Raw genomic sequence first — 16,429 nt, forward strand, 5'->3', positions numbered from 1 at the left:
TCTTTAAGCCGAGCGGGGTGTCCCTTCCAAAGCCACGCTAGACGCGTTTCAGACCGAAGTCCTTCCTCAGTAGCATCTGAGGAAGGACTTCGGTCTGAAACGCGTCTAGCGTGGCTTTGGAAGGGACACCCCGCTCGGCTTAAAGACCTTGGGTTTGGTACAGTACTCACATTCCGGAAGTGAGAACTGGATTATTCCTCGAACATCAGGAACTCACCTTTGCCGTCTTGCCAGTGGGGCACCTATTATGCTGTATTTCTATCAAGTTTTTGTAAGTGTATATGTGTATTAAAACTTTGGATTGTTTTTACATACTTGCACTATCTATATTTCTTCCTTATGGTATTGTGCATTCTCATTATGGAGTCTGCATGAAAGTTCCCCTACGACTTTGAAAATTGATGCACCTGTCCGTTGCTGTATTCTGCCAGTTTTGGAATTCAATCAGGCTCAATTTAAAGTCTACACTTGTAAGTGGATCCATTTAATAAAATTCGCAATCTATTTGAAATAATCTGCACAATTATACGTTTTTTTTCTTTTCACATGACAAAATTGTCGATATCCATGGATTAAGAAACACCTGCCCATATGTTGACCACTTTTCTAAACGTTAAGTACTACCAATTGTGTTATTTTTCCTATTGGTGGCAGACGTTTGTGTGTGGTGTTTTATAGAAAAATATATTGTGAATGTGGTATTCTCCTTAGCGCTAGATGGTGTATATCTATCTTCTTCTTTCAAATCACTCCCCCTGAGTAATACGGATGCGTTACTCTGATATACTTAACTAGCTGCATTATAGGAGGTTTTTTTGCGCACAAGAAACTGGTAACATTTTGTATATTACAGGTGTATGACAGTGTCCGTGCCCCTTCACTCTCATGATCAATTTACAAGCTTGATTAAGCTAAACCATGCAAACGGGTTGGACTTTAAAGTGATGAGTTCACTATTTTCATGCACATTTATTGGGGGTTTATCACTCTGTCTCAAAATTTCCATTTTTCCTACCAAGTCTTATTGAGATGTAGTTAAAATGCCACCGGACGGGATCCCGGCAGTCGAAATACAGACGCCAGAATCCCGAAATGACACCATAAGGCCGGTGTCAAAATACGACACCCGGAATCCCAGTCATGCTTCCTGCCGCTGGGGGATGTAGGTTAGGGTTAGGCATTCGAAGGGGTGTTAGGTACCGGGGGGGAGGGGTAGGTGTAGGCAGCGGGGAAGGGAGGGTCAGGGTTAGGCACCACCAGGGAAGGTTAGGGTTAGGCACCCACAAGGGAGGGTTAGGGTACTGTCTAGTGGGCTGTAGGAATTTTGATAGTCGGGATGCTGCTGTCTGTATTCTGACCGCCAGTATCCCGTCCATCAGGATGTCATACTGCATCCATCTTATTAATGTGTAATAGGAAGTTCGTGAATTCGAAAGAAACCACAAATCCCTAATTAGACTCATAGATTGCAATGGAGGGTAAACGTAATTTGTCTAAACAAACGCATTACCCTGTGCTACATGCAATTGAGCAAACACAATATATGAAGCTAGAGTACATTTGGTAATACTCAGGTGTTTAACTAAAGCAAATATTGACATATCAGATTTAGTAAAATGAAAGCAAAAATGTGGTTCTAGTACATTTGTACTACTAGTCTGTAAATGTCTAGTTCAGTTCCTGGCAGCAAGCCGGCCTAGGGCCCAGCCAGCCTTTTTCCTAGGAACATGTTCCTCAAGTAAGTCCTTTGTGGCTGTGCTATGCTATTCTGTGACATCGCCCAATGCCCCATGAATGGAATAGCTTGTCCATGTAGTCATTTAAAACCCACCCAGTATGAAGCAATGGCATTTATGTAAATGGAGAACTATTTCTAAAGCATAGTCTATAGCAAGAATGGCTCTTCATATCTCAATAATAAATAGCTTTTTCTGCTTTTTTGGAGTGACCATTAACTGCTTAAAAGCACTTCTATAGGAACTTTGGAACCAGCAGTGTCCATTCAATGCAGTAGTGGCATGTAGAGTACTTGAGAAGTTAGTATTGTATAATGTCAGACTGTTATTATATTTTAATTACATTTTGTAATTTTGCCAAAGGTAGTAAGTACCTTTTGTACTTTTCTATCTTCATTTACCCAATTATTAAGCCCCACCCACTTGCCGAACATCAATGAAACCATATGATTGTGAAATACATGCATTCCTTGACAAAGGCTCCATTCATATGTGCCACATGATTCATTGTTAAAGTGTCCGCTTGTGGTATGTTTATAGTACATTATAGGTAAAGTACATATATAAGGATCATGTGGGGGAGATTCAAATGTTTGAAAAATCAGTTGGGAGTCTGTTTTTTCCTATCTAATAGACAGGAAAAAACAGACACCCAACCGACTTTTCAGACATTTGAATCTTCCCCTGTGAGGGAAATGTGTCAAACCTTCTAAGGAAGACAGATGGACAAATTTCCTGTACCAACCAATCAACATCTAGCTATCATTTATAGCATATACAGTACTTGATAAATGCTAGCTAGAATCTGATTGGATGCTATGGACAACTTCTCTTTTTGGAAAGTTTGATACATCTCTCCTATTGAAATATATTGGATTTATTTGTGGACATTTTGTAGCCTGAACTAATATTAATAAGCAAGTAGGAAATGGCAAGATCACAGGCATGTGATGTCAAATGCCTGTGATCTTGCCATTTCCTACTTGCGTATTAATATTATTATTTATGCCTCTGTTATTTAACCAGTTCCCAAGTTATACACTGTATTCATTCAGCCCATAACATGACTTCTTTCATTATAGTAGCTGATGAGTCCAATTTAAGTCTGGTTTTGTATTGGTAACATTTTCTGCATGGTGATCCTTTTTGAAACAAAGCATATTATTCTTAAGATCCAATTGTGTATGTATGTGTAGTATTATTTATCTAGGCAGCTCTTCACAATAATACATATTAACATGGTCATGCTGAGTGTTAGGACTCCAAGTCTTTAAGTGTACAGGTCACTAGTAGCATACAGTACAGACGAAATGTAATTGTGCTTGATTTTTGCATTCTTGTATTTCTGAATATTAACTGCCTGTAAGTGGAAAAATTGTTCACACATCAACCAAATATATGAGATTTAACTCACTGATCTAGTGCTATTGTAGATTGGTTACACATGTTTAAAATCCAGTTACTGTCTTGTCAATGTCCATATGCTTCCAATGAAATGTGTGTACATCCAATTGAATCCAACGACATCTGAACTTCAGAACAAACTGAATCTTGAAATGATCTCTATTGCAGTTAATAACTGTGGAAAAAAAAAATACTTTTAAATTGTGGATATAAAAAAAGAAAAGTCGACTGGAATTTGTACATGTTGTCCAATAAAGTAAAAAAACATGCCACTAGGGGCTTGGCGTCTGCACCCTGCATCTCAATGCAAGTGGAAATGCTGTTATTCAAATTATGGAAACTATTTGGCAAAATGCAGCACAAACTGATCAAACTGGAGCTTTTATTTAAATGGAAACTTGAAATGCACGGCTTTGCATAGAAATCGTTCTGCCCTTGCCAGTAAAACATACTCATTTTGAAGACACTGGCTTTGTTCATGGAAATAAGGCTTACAAGATTGTGTGCACTTTATATTTTGTTGCTTTCATATTCCAATTGTCCTCACAGTGTTCAATATCCTACTATCTCTCAAGTAGAGATGTGCAGGTACGTATTTACTCGGTTCTTAACGCCAGAATTAACGCAAGTTCGGATTTATCTTATTGGTTATCTAAAACATGTGACATCCGAGACCCAATAAGATACTGTTTTCAGATCCAGGTAAATCCAAACCTGCATATCTCTACTCTCAAGCATTTCACACTAAAGCAATGTACACACTATACAATTATTGGACAATTTGCCTATAATTGTGCGTTCAGCCTGTTTTATTGCTGATGCTGCATACACACGGTGCGACGGCCGATATTGATTATATTGTGTCTGAAGGCATAAACCTCCGATATAGTCAATATTGACCTTGCCTTCACACACTATTTTTCCTTGCAATGCCGATCCCGCGGGACTGTGCATTGGCATTGCAAGGTGTTTACACACAGTGCGATAAGCACTGTGTTTTCTACCGATATAGACTATATAGTCCATATCAGTAAAAATATTGCACCGTGTGTAGGCCCCTTGAATGTCTATGAAGAATCGTTTTTCAGATAAACCAGAGAAATCATGGCCACAATTATGTTCCTTTGATTATCGGATCAGTCGGCCAAGACAGAAAATTGCAGCCTCGATCTTTCGATATAGAGCAGTGTGTGAGCATTTACAATAATATGACCCTACCTCATTCAGTTTTTATGCCACTACGTCATCCTCATTGTGGATAGACATATGCAAATGCAGTGTGGCGTGTCAAGAGAATCAATTACCAAAAATAAAACAATTGCTTATTGTTTTTCTCAGATATTGGGCCCTTTATCTTGCTGAAAAATTGTCCTGGTTGTCGGCTTGATCAAGAAATCAAATACTGTAGCTTAAGAGAAGAGTTTCCAGCTACATTTATGTATAATTAGCTAATGCTTATCGCCTTACAGATGTGTTCTCTTACATCCTCGCTGCAATCATGCTAAACAGCCCTTGAAGTTGTGCCTTACCATGGCGGGACTCTGTAGCGCTGAGCGTCTCTTTTGTGTTTCTTTTCTGTGAAAATGCTCCTCAGACACAAAGTAATGTAATAGGACGCACATGCAGCTTCTGCTGATTAAAATGTTATGCAGCATGCCTATATTCTGTGTGTAATTGTTGCTCTTTCTACATCCAAAATGCCACGTTTTTTATGAAAATACTGTAGCATAGCATTTTGTATGCAAATACAGTCACACACATTACATTGGTTTGCATCTAAGATGCATTTTCACGGAAAAACCGCAAAAAAAGATGCTCGACGCTACAGAGTTATATGTAACACGACTTGTAGCGCATGGAGCAAAGATGTAAGCTGACTCATCTGTATGTGTGGCAAAGACTTTGCACCCTGTGTTTTTAAAGAATTGCTCACTATATCTTTTGCTTTGAAAACTGCTAGAAACTGGTTTTGTAGCAGAGGGGGGGGGGGGGGGGGTAATGTTGGTGAATGCAGTAATATTCAGACTGTGCTAATGTCAAAAGTAATCATTTCAAGTACCGAATTGTGGTATAGAGGAGAAACCTGTAACCGGAGTGGTTCCAGTAGAAAACCGTGTCAGATGTGCTACTCTAGCAACAGCAAAGAGGCAGGATTCTCACATCCCACTGATCTACACATCATTAATCTCAGTGGGGCTTATTCTGAGTCACACACACACACACACACACACACACACACACACACACACACACGGTGGCTGTAGTTGTAGGAAACCTGATTTACTACCTTGTGCTAATGTGAGCTTCTGTAGGACTAATGCGTGGATCAGGACGGAATCTGCTCCACCCACTTTTCCCATACACAGCTACAACTGTCATCATTAGAGGCACTTGCTCCAGCCCCATTTCATGAAAACATAGATCTGGCAAAGAGCTGTCCGACTCAGAATAGGATAGAGATCAGCAAAAATGCACAAGTTTTCATCTGCGCATGCACTGCATGCCATAAGGCGCTATTTGCATCCGTGCTAAGAGATCCATCCAGTTCAGAATCAGCCCGAGTATCTACTCCACATGGTTTCGTCATACAATGAAAATAGTATTCTCACAGGCATATACGAAGGGTGTTCAATAAGTTTCTGGATGTGCAGTGCATAGGTAGAGTAGACACATCTCTGTCTGGTTGTGAACTGTAGTCGCTATATACAGAACCGTATATAAGCAGCACTGCACAATGAAGAAGTCAGCATGTACACTTCCTTTACAAACTTGTTATGGATCTCAGCAGAGGCCACTGGAGACCCATGATCTTCTATGACTAATAGAATGGTTTGCGATAGCAGGAGAGTTTTGACCAGCTGTGAGCTGTTTTTGGGGAGTAAGCACCATCCTGAACCACTGTGTTTCAGTGTTTTGAAGAATTTTGGTGTGGAAGAATGTCCCTGGAAGACAAGGTGAGCTTCAGCTGACCTGTGTCTGCCATCACCAAGGACAATGTTGCTGCTGTGCGGGACATAGTTGAGGTAGACACCAGGGTGACCATGTCCCAGTCATCAGGAACCATCCACTTGATACTCCTCGAAAAGCTTGGCCTGCGCAAAGTTTCTGTACGCTGGGTTCCCTATCAGCTGACTCTAGAGTAAAAGGAGGCTTGGTGTTGCAATATGCTGGCCAGGTTTGATGGCAGTCGCTCAAACTCTACCTGGGAGATCTTCAGTGGCGATAAATCCTGGATCTACAGTTTCAACTCTGAGACCAAGCAACAGTCAGCCCAGTGGACTCCAGTTGGAGGTGCGCCGTTGCAGAAGTTCTGACTTGAGCGCAGTTTGGCCAAGCAGATGGCTGCAGTTTTTGTGGCCAAGACTGGTCATGTAGCTCGTACCACTCGTGCAGCAGTGTACCATCGCTGGGGACTGGTACGCCTGCTGCAAGTGCTGGAAGCCATTTCCAGGTGCTGTCCAAGAACTCACACTCGTGGTGCCCTTCTTCATCATGACATGCACCTGCCCACAAGTGGTGGATTTTGTGGCCCATGAACACATCCATGAGCTTGGTCATCTGCAATACAGGCCAGACCTGGCATTTACGTATTCCCAAAATCAAGCACAAGCTGTGTGGTACTCTACATACCCAATGCTTCACCAAGTGGATTGAGTGCATGCTACTTTACATAGACTCCAATGGCGAATACTTTCCAAAAATGAAGTGTTCACTTTGTTTGTAAATACAGTATAATACTTTTTGTGCATCTAGAAACCTATTGCACATCCCTCGTATATATCGCTATGCTCCACCTTTGGCAGTAATAGAGTGGATACTTTCCGTCCCTCGTGCGTCCAGTGGTTCACCTGTCAGCCACCAAACTTGTCATAATGCAAGAGAAAACGCAATATGATTTGTGATACTGTATGCTTGTATGCTCTGGAATTCTACAGCTACCAAAGATAATAGATTCCTCCTGAAACTTGATAAAGCTACATTTTAACAGGAAAAGTTAACAACTATGCACATTAATAAGTAGAGTAGGCACATCAGACCTTAGCTGTAGCTGTAGTGTCACATGGGTGATTTGAGCGCTGCATTTTTCCTCACATGTTCAAGTTGTTACAGCTTAGGAAACCATACCCACCGAGGCCCCCTGGTCTTGAAAGTTAAAGGGAACACACAGCTCCTTGAAACTGCGATTTCGTTACCACTGACGGCTACCACTTGCGGTAGCACATATGCCATCCTATGATCAGGAAGACCCTTAGACCCTTTAAAGGACTGATCTTAAAATAATAATCACTTTAAAATGCTTTAGTTTTTAAAATGCCTTTATTTAATAGCTTTATGATTGCTTTAGGGCTCTCCAAACCCTTTTTTTTTTTTTTTTACCTTTGGGAACCTAAGAAGGGTTTTTCTAAACGTTATTAGTGTAAACCACTAGTGGGTTTCTCACTAAAAGAAGGCTTAGTGTGTGGCGCACTCTTTTGAAATATAAATACTGTGTTAAGACATAACTTTTATTTAATCTTTTAAGATAAATCTCTGTAGCCAGGCAAAACAAGTCATCTGATAGCCTGAGAGTGCGAAATAATAAGGTATTATATTAACCCCAAATTTTAAAATACTATAATAATAGTAATTCTACAATGAGATTAAAGTAAATGAAATATTGAAATACATATATTATTAATAAATTTAAAAATACAGATTTTATAACCAAGCTGTGTGAATATTTATTCAGAAATTATAAATGCTACTAGGCTATTAATTAGGAGAGTTATTAACCCATGCGGCTCATTAAATTAATAGTCCTTTATTATTTCTAGGACCCAGACTGCTGCAAGGCAAAATTTGTACCTATAAGGAAAATGTGAAAGTATTGTAACATAACGCCATCCTTTACACCAGTCTACTGTTCAAGACTGTGTAAATAGTGCAGATGTAAATTGATACAAAGTTATGTCCACCAACTTGCAACAATTATATGGCTGACATAACAACAGATACTAGAGAACAGATAATAAATGAACTGTCTCTTGTAAAAATATTAATGAGAACTGTGAGGGAAAAAAGGGGGGGTCAGGTTATAAACAAAATAATTGATACTCCTGATGATAAATACAGTCTCACAAATGATCATTAATTTATCAAATATAAATAGACACAATCAGATGTTAGATGCTAGTCTCGGTCCATCAAATAGACAAATTTATCGTGTATATAGAAAGGTACAACCGTATGATTAGACTCATTTGTCCATATCTCAGAATCTCCACATTTACAACAGCTTTTATCATTTATATGGTAGTAAATGGTATTAATAGGTTGCTATACCAAGGAACTGGTTATTAATATTGCAGCCTATTATTCAAAATCCCATATAACACTGTATGTTATTGAAATATTCAGGAAGTGCATCAGATAGGGAGAAACAGATATAAACAGGAGCCCTTGGTGTGTGGAAACGGATATCCTTTCTACTGTTGCCCCATATACCACAGTGGGCAGTGGTGGGTGCAATGAGAGCGGGGAAGAGCCGTCCACCAAGGACTGAAAGGACAGAGTAGTGCGAGCTGCTTCTGCTGTCCACGTTCTATGTTCCCCCTCCCCTGTTGCATATGAGCATTGCAGGGGGGGCCGCAAACAAGAGAACAGTGGATGAGAGGGCTGCTCTGAGTACCTTTCTGATGTCCCGTGTGGTGTGTCTGTGTCAAAACGAGGAGGATTCCCCGTTAATCCTGTGGAGCCACTGCCACGGTGAAGCACCTGGTCGAATCAATCGCAGCCGTAATTATAACCAAACACTGGGTCTGCACCTGGAGCGGGTAGTGATCTTCGTAGTGACAGGGAGCCAAGTCGGCAAACCTCCGTCTTAGCAATACACAGCCGAATCTCACTAATATTCCGTGCTGAGTATAATTGCCGGTCAGCTAGAGAGCCGCTATCCAAATAGGGCGCCGGGAGTATAACATACCGGGCTGGGTATTATTACCCGTCTTTTGGAGAGCCACTACCCCAGTGAAGCGCACACCAAGGGCTCCTGTTTATATCTGTTTCTCCCTATCTGATGCACTTCCTGAATATTTCAATAACATACAGTGTTATATGGGATTTTGAATAATAGGCTGCAATATTAATAACCAGTTCCTTGGTATAGCAACCTATTAATACCATTTACTACCATATAAATGATAAAAGCTGTTGTAAATGTGGAGATTCTGAGATATGGACAAATGAGTCTAATCATACGGTTGTACCTTTCTATATACACGATAAATTTGTCTATTTGATGGACCGAGACTAGCATCTAACATCTGATTGTGTCTATTTATATTTGATAAATTAATGATCATTTGTGAGACTGTATTTATCATCAGGAGTATCAATTATTTTGTTTATAACCTGACCCCCCCTTTTTTCCCTCACAGTTCTCATTAATATTTTTACAAGAGACAGTTCATTTATTATCTGTTCTCTAGTATCTGTTGTTATGTCAGCCATATAATTGTTGCAAGTTGGTGGACATAACTTTGTATCAATTTACATCTGCACTATTTACACAGTCTTGAACAGTAGACTGGTGTAAAAGATGGCGTTATGTTACAATACTTTCACATTTTCCTTTTAGGTACAAATTTTGCCTTGCAGCAGTCTGGGTCCTAGAAATAATAAAGGACTATTAATTTAATGAGCCGCATGGGTTAATAACTCTCCTAATTAATAGCCTAGTAGCATTTATAATTTCTGAATAAATATTCACACAGCTTGGTTATAAAATCTGTATTTTTAAATTTATTAATAATATATGTATTTCAATATTTCATTTACTTTAATCTCATTGTAGAATTACTATTATTATAGTATTTTAAAATTTGGGGTTAATATAATACCTTATTATTTCGCACTCTCAGGCTATCAGATGACTTGTTTTGCCTGGCTACAGAGATTTATCTTAAAAGATTAAATAAAAGTTATGTCTTAACACTGTATTTATATTTCAAAAGAGTGCGCCACACACTAAGCCTTCTTTTAGTGAGAAACCCACTAGTGGTTTACACTAATAACGTTTAGAAAAACACTGCATACTCAGCTTAGTGGCGCACCTCCAACCCAGTTTCAATTTGACTAGGGCTACTCTTTTTCTTAGCCCTCATTACATTTCATCTATTGGTTGGTTAACTACAATTACTTATGTAAATTTTTGTAAAAACACCTGTGCATTATCCTTCAGACGTTTTGTCCTTTCCTCAAAAAACCTAAGAAGGGTAACTACTGGATAGATGTTACATTATTGTAAAACTATAAAACCCAGAAGTGCCCTGCAGGCTTCCTCTCCCCTCTATTATTACTGCTAGTCACCACGGGCCTGATCCTGAACTCCTCCTATATTAAGGAAAAATAGGCAATGTGTTTTTTTGTCTGTGCTTGCATACTGACGTATTTGGATGCGCGGTATCAGAAATGTAATGGGTATTTGTGGATGCTGACTGGGAAGTAACGGAGTTGGCAAAATGGCACACAGATGTTTTGTCAGATGGGAGTGCCAGATGCGTGTAACGGCCATGTCACTGAAAGTAGTTTTGTACAGAAGCATTGAAGTGCCTACATAGGCGGCCATACTCAGACAGAGTAACTGCCTATGCTATACAATTAAATACCACACTGAGTGGTATTTCAGCATCTACTGTTGCTGATATTCCTAGTGTACGTGAGTACACCTGGCCAATAAAGCTGATTCTGATTCTGATATTTGGGATCTCTGGTTAGTCGGTTACCTGACAATAGTGCCAACAAACTAAAGTTTTTACCACATGGCATCTATTGTTGCTGATATTCCTAGTGTACGTGAGTACACCTGGCCAATAAAGCTGATTCTGATTCTGATTCTGATATTTGGGATCTCTGGTTAGTCGGTTACCTGACAATAGTGCCAACAAACTAGAGTTTTTACCACATGGCATCTATTGTTGAGTCATTGGCATTGATTCAGACAGGGCAGCCATCAAGGGGGGTCTGTGGGGACTGGTGTCCTGGGCCCTTACAGAGAGGGGGCCCACCAGGCTCCTACCAGGTCCGCATCGTGCCACCTATATGTAATGTCACAATGTATGACATCACATTGCGGTGGAGCAGTGCAGCAGAATCTTTTTTTCTTTGGAGGATTGGGCCCTTTCTATTTATTCAGTCGCGGGCCCCACAATTTCTGATGGCAGCCCTGGATTCAGAGGTTCACGCAATCATAATTTTGTATGCAGAGGATCGTTTTTTTGTTTGGGGGGGTTTGCTACTGCACATTTATCAGCGTCACACTGCACATGTCATGTGACATCTGTCACACAGAATTTATATCTAAGTGAAGGAAGCCAGCATTTGGGGGAATTAACGGTGGGGGTTGAGGCTTGGCTACAAAAATTCAGGCATGTCGGTGCTGTTTCCTAGCCGTGTTTAAGAGGTGCACTGGGAAATATTTTGCAGCTATAGAGGGCCAGGGGGGTCATTCCGGGTTGATTGCTAGCTGCATTTGTTTGCAGCGCAGCAATCAGGCTAAAAAATGGCAGTTCTGTGCATGCGTATGCGGCGCAATGCGCACACGCGACATACGGGCACAACAAATGATGTAGTTTTGCACAGGGTCTAGCTATGCATTTCAGTCGCACTGGTTGCCGCAGAGTGATTGACATGACGTGGGCGTTTCTGAGGGCAACTGACCGTTTTAAGGGAGTGTTTGGGAAAACGCAGGCGTGCCAGAAAAAACGCAGGCGTGGCTGGGCGATCGCTGGTTGGGTGTGTGACGTCAAATCCGGAACTGAATAGGCTGAAGTGATTGCAAGCGCTGAGTAGGTTTTGAGCTTCTGTGAAACTACACAAAAAATTTTTGCATGCGCTCTGCGATACATTCGTTCGCACTTCTGCTAAGTTAAAATACACTCCCAGTGGGCGGCGGCATAGCGTTTGCACAGCTGCTAAAAACTGCTAGTGAGCGATCAACTCGGAATGACCCCCAAGGTCTCTTAGGTGAGGCACTCCGCCTGAGACAGCAATGACTTGCTCAGAGGTACGATGTGCGACCGATGTTTCCATTTTTGTGCATGAGCGGTAGATGTGAGATGGCGGCAGAGGGCATCTCTGTACAAAAGACAACAGCTGAGCCATTAGCATATTTTCACATACTTCAAACGTGATCGCAGTACTGCAACCATTGCGTGCACTTCTGAATCCGACCCATTGTCAGCACTTTGTATGTAACATCCACATTTGTCGAGTCTTGCTAAAAGCCCTACTTGTGATAGATATTGTAGGAGCTGTTAGCACTGGTCAGGGAACTGATTACAGTGCGGGCTGGAAGCAGTGAGTCAGAGGAAAGCACTAGACAAAGAGTACTATTCTAGCTGGACTTTATCCAGGAAAATCGCTGAAAGGTATCTGAACCAGACAGGATGACATCTATTTCTTTCAGGATTTTAAATGAAAACTCATTAAGCTTGTATATAAAGCTTGTATATGTCTCATTCTGTTACAATGGAATCACGTTCCGTGACTTAGAGGATTTATTTTAGCTAAAGTCTTAAACCTAGTGAAACGCTAAGGGTATCCATCAATACAAAATGCTACATCTCTATTTCATTGTCAGTACAGCCCAAGGGACATGAACACAATGGAGAGCTCTGTTCCAATAAGTAAATGAAGATAATAAGTGTATGACACCATTGGCTCAATCCTGTGGATGACGATATGTGAGATTCCCTATTCTGTCCTGTTCTGTAAATCATGAACATATAACGGTATTATGTGAGAGTACTGGTAGTGATATAAACTGTATACTTACGGAGAAATTGCACAGCTGGAGGTATATACATGATTGCCAGTATATCGTACATCGCAGCGGACAACGTTGTTGGAGTAATCAGATTCTGGTACTATGTAGCTTGGATTCACACTCACCTGTGAAACAAATGTGTATTTTGATTCACATTCCAGTGCTGTGATGCACATCAACATATAGACAAACATTTTAAACTTACCTTTAAAATATAATTCCCAGGCTTCACATCCGTAATGTCAATCCATTGGCAATCAATATCCGCATTGTAGGTGTCATAACAGCCAGGACTCAGTCCCTGAAAACCATTAAACACGGCCAAGTTATGAGAGGTAAAATTCTTCTCACATTTGACATACGGTATGATAATGATATAGGCCGGATGAAATGAAGTCCGAGTTGGCTGGAGGTGCGGGTTCCAGGTCAAACTTTGTCGTTTTTAAAAAGCAGCAATTCTGTACAGCATAAGGCAAAAAACATGCCTTTTACATGATTGCCACTGTAAAAAAAACATCCGAGTTCGGCCAGGAGCCCTCACCTCCGGCCAACTCGGACTTCATTACATCTGGCCCCTGGTGTTAAAAAAAAGAAGCCCACCTAGTAAAAAATATATACACAGTGACTTGCTTAAGTATTCACCCCCCTTGGCTTTTTACCTATTTTGTTACATTACTACCTGTAATTGAATTATTTTTTTTATCCGAATTTTATGTGACGGATATGCACAAAATAGTCTAAGTTGGTGAAGTGAAATGAGAAAAAGTTATATAAAAAATAATTTTTATAAATAAAAATTTGAAAATTGACATGTGCATATGTATTCACCCCCTTTGCTATGAAGCCCCTCAAAAGTTCTGGTGCAACCAATTACCTTCAGAAGTCACATAATTTGTGAAATGAAGTCCACCTGTGTGCAATCTAAGTGTCATGTGATCTGTCAGTATAAACACACATTTTCTGAAAGGCCCCAGAGGCTGCAACACCATTAAGCAAGAGGCATCCCACCATGAAGACCAAGGAGCTCTCCAAACAAGTCAGAGACAACGTTGTTGAGAAGTACAAGTCAGGGTTGGGTTCTAAAAAATATCCAAATCTTTGCTGATCCCCTGGAGCACCATCAAATCCATCATCTTCAAATGGAAAGAACATGGTACCACAACAAACCTGCCAAGAGAGGGCTGGCCACCAAAACTCACAGACCGGGAAGGAGGGCATTAATCAGAGAGGCAGCACAGAGACTAAAGGTAACCCTGAAGGAGCTGCAGAGCTCCACAGCAGAGACTGGTGTATCTGCACATGTGACCACAGTAGGCTGTACACTCCATAGAGCTGGGCTTTATGGAAGAGTGGCCAGAAAAAAGCCACTACTTAGTGTTAATAATAAGAAGGCACGTTTTGAGTTTGCCAAAAGGCATGTGGACGACTCCCCAAATGTATGGAGGAAGGTGCTCTAGTCAGATGAGACTAAAATTGAACTTTTCGGGCACCAAGGAAAAGGCTATGTCTGGAGCAAACCCAACACATCCCATCATCCCAAGAACACCATCCCCACAGTAAAACATGGTGGTGGCAGCATCATGCTGTGGGGATGTTTTTCAGCAGCAGGGACTGGTAAACTGTTTCGAGTCAAGGGAAAGATGGACGGTGCTAAATACAGGGATATTCTTGAGCAAAACCTGTTTCAGTCTGCCTGTGATTTGAGACTGGGACGGAGGTTCACCTTCCAGCAGGACAATGACCCGAAGCATACTGCTAAAGCAACACTTGAGTGGTTTAAGGGGAAACATTTAAATGTGTTGGAATGGCCTAGTCAAAGCCCAGATCTCAATCCAATTGAGAATCTGTGGTCAGACTTGAAGATTGCTGTTAACAAGTGGAAACCATCCAACATGAAGGAGTTAGAGCAGTTTTGCCTTGAGGAATGGGCAAAAATCCCAGTGGCAAGATGTGGCAAGCTCATAGAGACTATTTCAAAGCGACTTGCAGCTGTAATTGCCACAACAGGTGGCTCTGTAAAGTACTGACTTTAGGGGGGTGAATAGTTATGCACGCTGAAGTTTTCTGTTATTTTGTCCTAATTGTTGTTTGCTTCACAATTTAAAAAAAAATCTTCAAAGTTGTAGACATGTTCTGTGAATGAAATGATGCAAACCTTCAAACAATCCATTTTAATTCCAGGTCGTGAGGCAACAATACATAAAAAATGCAAAGGGGGGGGGGGGGGGGAGCGGTGAATACTTTAGCAAGGCACTGTATTAATAATCATTTCACTGATAATAAAATATGCCCCTAATTAAACCAGCCTAGTGCTGCAACACCACATAATGAGTGTAACCGGGGTCACTTTACATCCAGGCCTGCATTTTATCCAATAAGGGGGCTAATTCAATATGTATAGCATTTGTAAAGCTGCGCGCAGACAGTTTTGCAAATATGATCCATAGCAAATGCAGAGCATTTGTTTTCCCATTGCTGTGACTGCGTTGCAGCCTGGGATCAAAATTGCAATAGTTGGTCGTGGTGTTCCTCGCAGACTACCTCAGCTTACTCAGGCTGGCCGTCGCAGGGCAGTTTGCGAGGCCAAGGAAACTGCGTCTCGCCACTTCTGGAAAATGTGGGTGATGCCCCCGTTCCTGTCATTGCCAGACGCCCTGCTTCCTCCCACTGAAAGCCTCTACCTGTGAATCTGGCAGAGGCGTTCGCAATACTGTGATGCGATCACAGGACATGTTTTGCACATGCAATTATCCGTAAACTGCACAGGGGATCGCAGGAGCCATCCTAGCCGAATAACCCCCAAAGAATGGTGGTTGCTACTTTCCATGCTGTGACTAACTCCACGTTCAAATCTTGGTTGCTTTGGGCAACTTTTGCACTTTATCTCTACTGATGGTTTGATATATCTACCATTTAGCAAGAGATATATTTTCCTGATTGACATTTTAGGCTTGATGCAGAGAGGGACGCTGCTGTGTAAGCACCTGCGTCTGCCGGCGTAGTCACGGGAGTGATATTATGCAAATGCTAGTTTCAGCCTCCCCTTGCTATAGATGCTAGCATCTGATTGTCCAAGCACTGAGACGCCCACTTTCTGTGAACGCAGTATTACCGCCAATGTTTCTAGACACTCCACCATCAATACTTACACCTGCCCTACGGCATGTGCATTATATCAGAATGAACGTAGTCTCTGTGGAAGCGGCTGCACTCACTGGTACGCCTGCGACACTCCGAGAGCTCACCAATAACAGGGACATTTTTGTGTTCACTCTAGGCCATCTACAAATCTCCGCACCAGGAACGCTCATCACTTTGTCACCGCCCTTCTGCTAATGTCAGAATCAGACGCATCAGTACCTGTGTGCGTACACTCAGAGTAACGCATGCACAGTAGCAAATAATTGCTCAATCACGTGCACAACGGCATCGCGTGCACCTCTGACTCAAAGTACATGCATACACACTTGCCGATAAAATGAAC

The 16,429-nt window shown here is 41.3% G+C and overlaps 1 protein-coding gene across 3 annotated transcripts in view; it reads right to left on the minus strand.

The window, feature by feature from the left end:
- Nucleotides 1–740: 740 nt before the first annotated feature.
- The window catches only part of LOX (lysyl oxidase), a 93,894-nt gene continuing 78,205 nt past the window's right edge, over nt 741–16,429 (minus strand). For 2 of the 3 annotated variants that reach the window (XM_063964207.1, XM_063964208.1), the window contains exons 5-6: nt 13,151–13,246; nt 12,951–13,070 (exon numbers count right to left, since the gene is read on the minus strand). In XM_063964207.1, coding sequence (XP_063820277.1) covers nt 12,951–13,070; nt 13,151–13,246 — 216 coding nt within the window. Of the gene's footprint in view, nt 3,316–12,950; nt 13,071–13,150; nt 13,247–16,429 lie in introns of those variants that run through there. The other variant, XM_063964206.1, reaches the window with a different exon arrangement.

The sequence above is a fragment of the Pseudophryne corroboree genome, chromosome 1, assembly GCF_028390025.1.
Source record: "Pseudophryne corroboree isolate aPseCor3 chromosome 1, aPseCor3.hap2, whole genome shotgun sequence".
Taxonomy (NCBI): domain Eukaryota; kingdom Metazoa; phylum Chordata; class Amphibia; order Anura; family Myobatrachidae; genus Pseudophryne; species Pseudophryne corroboree.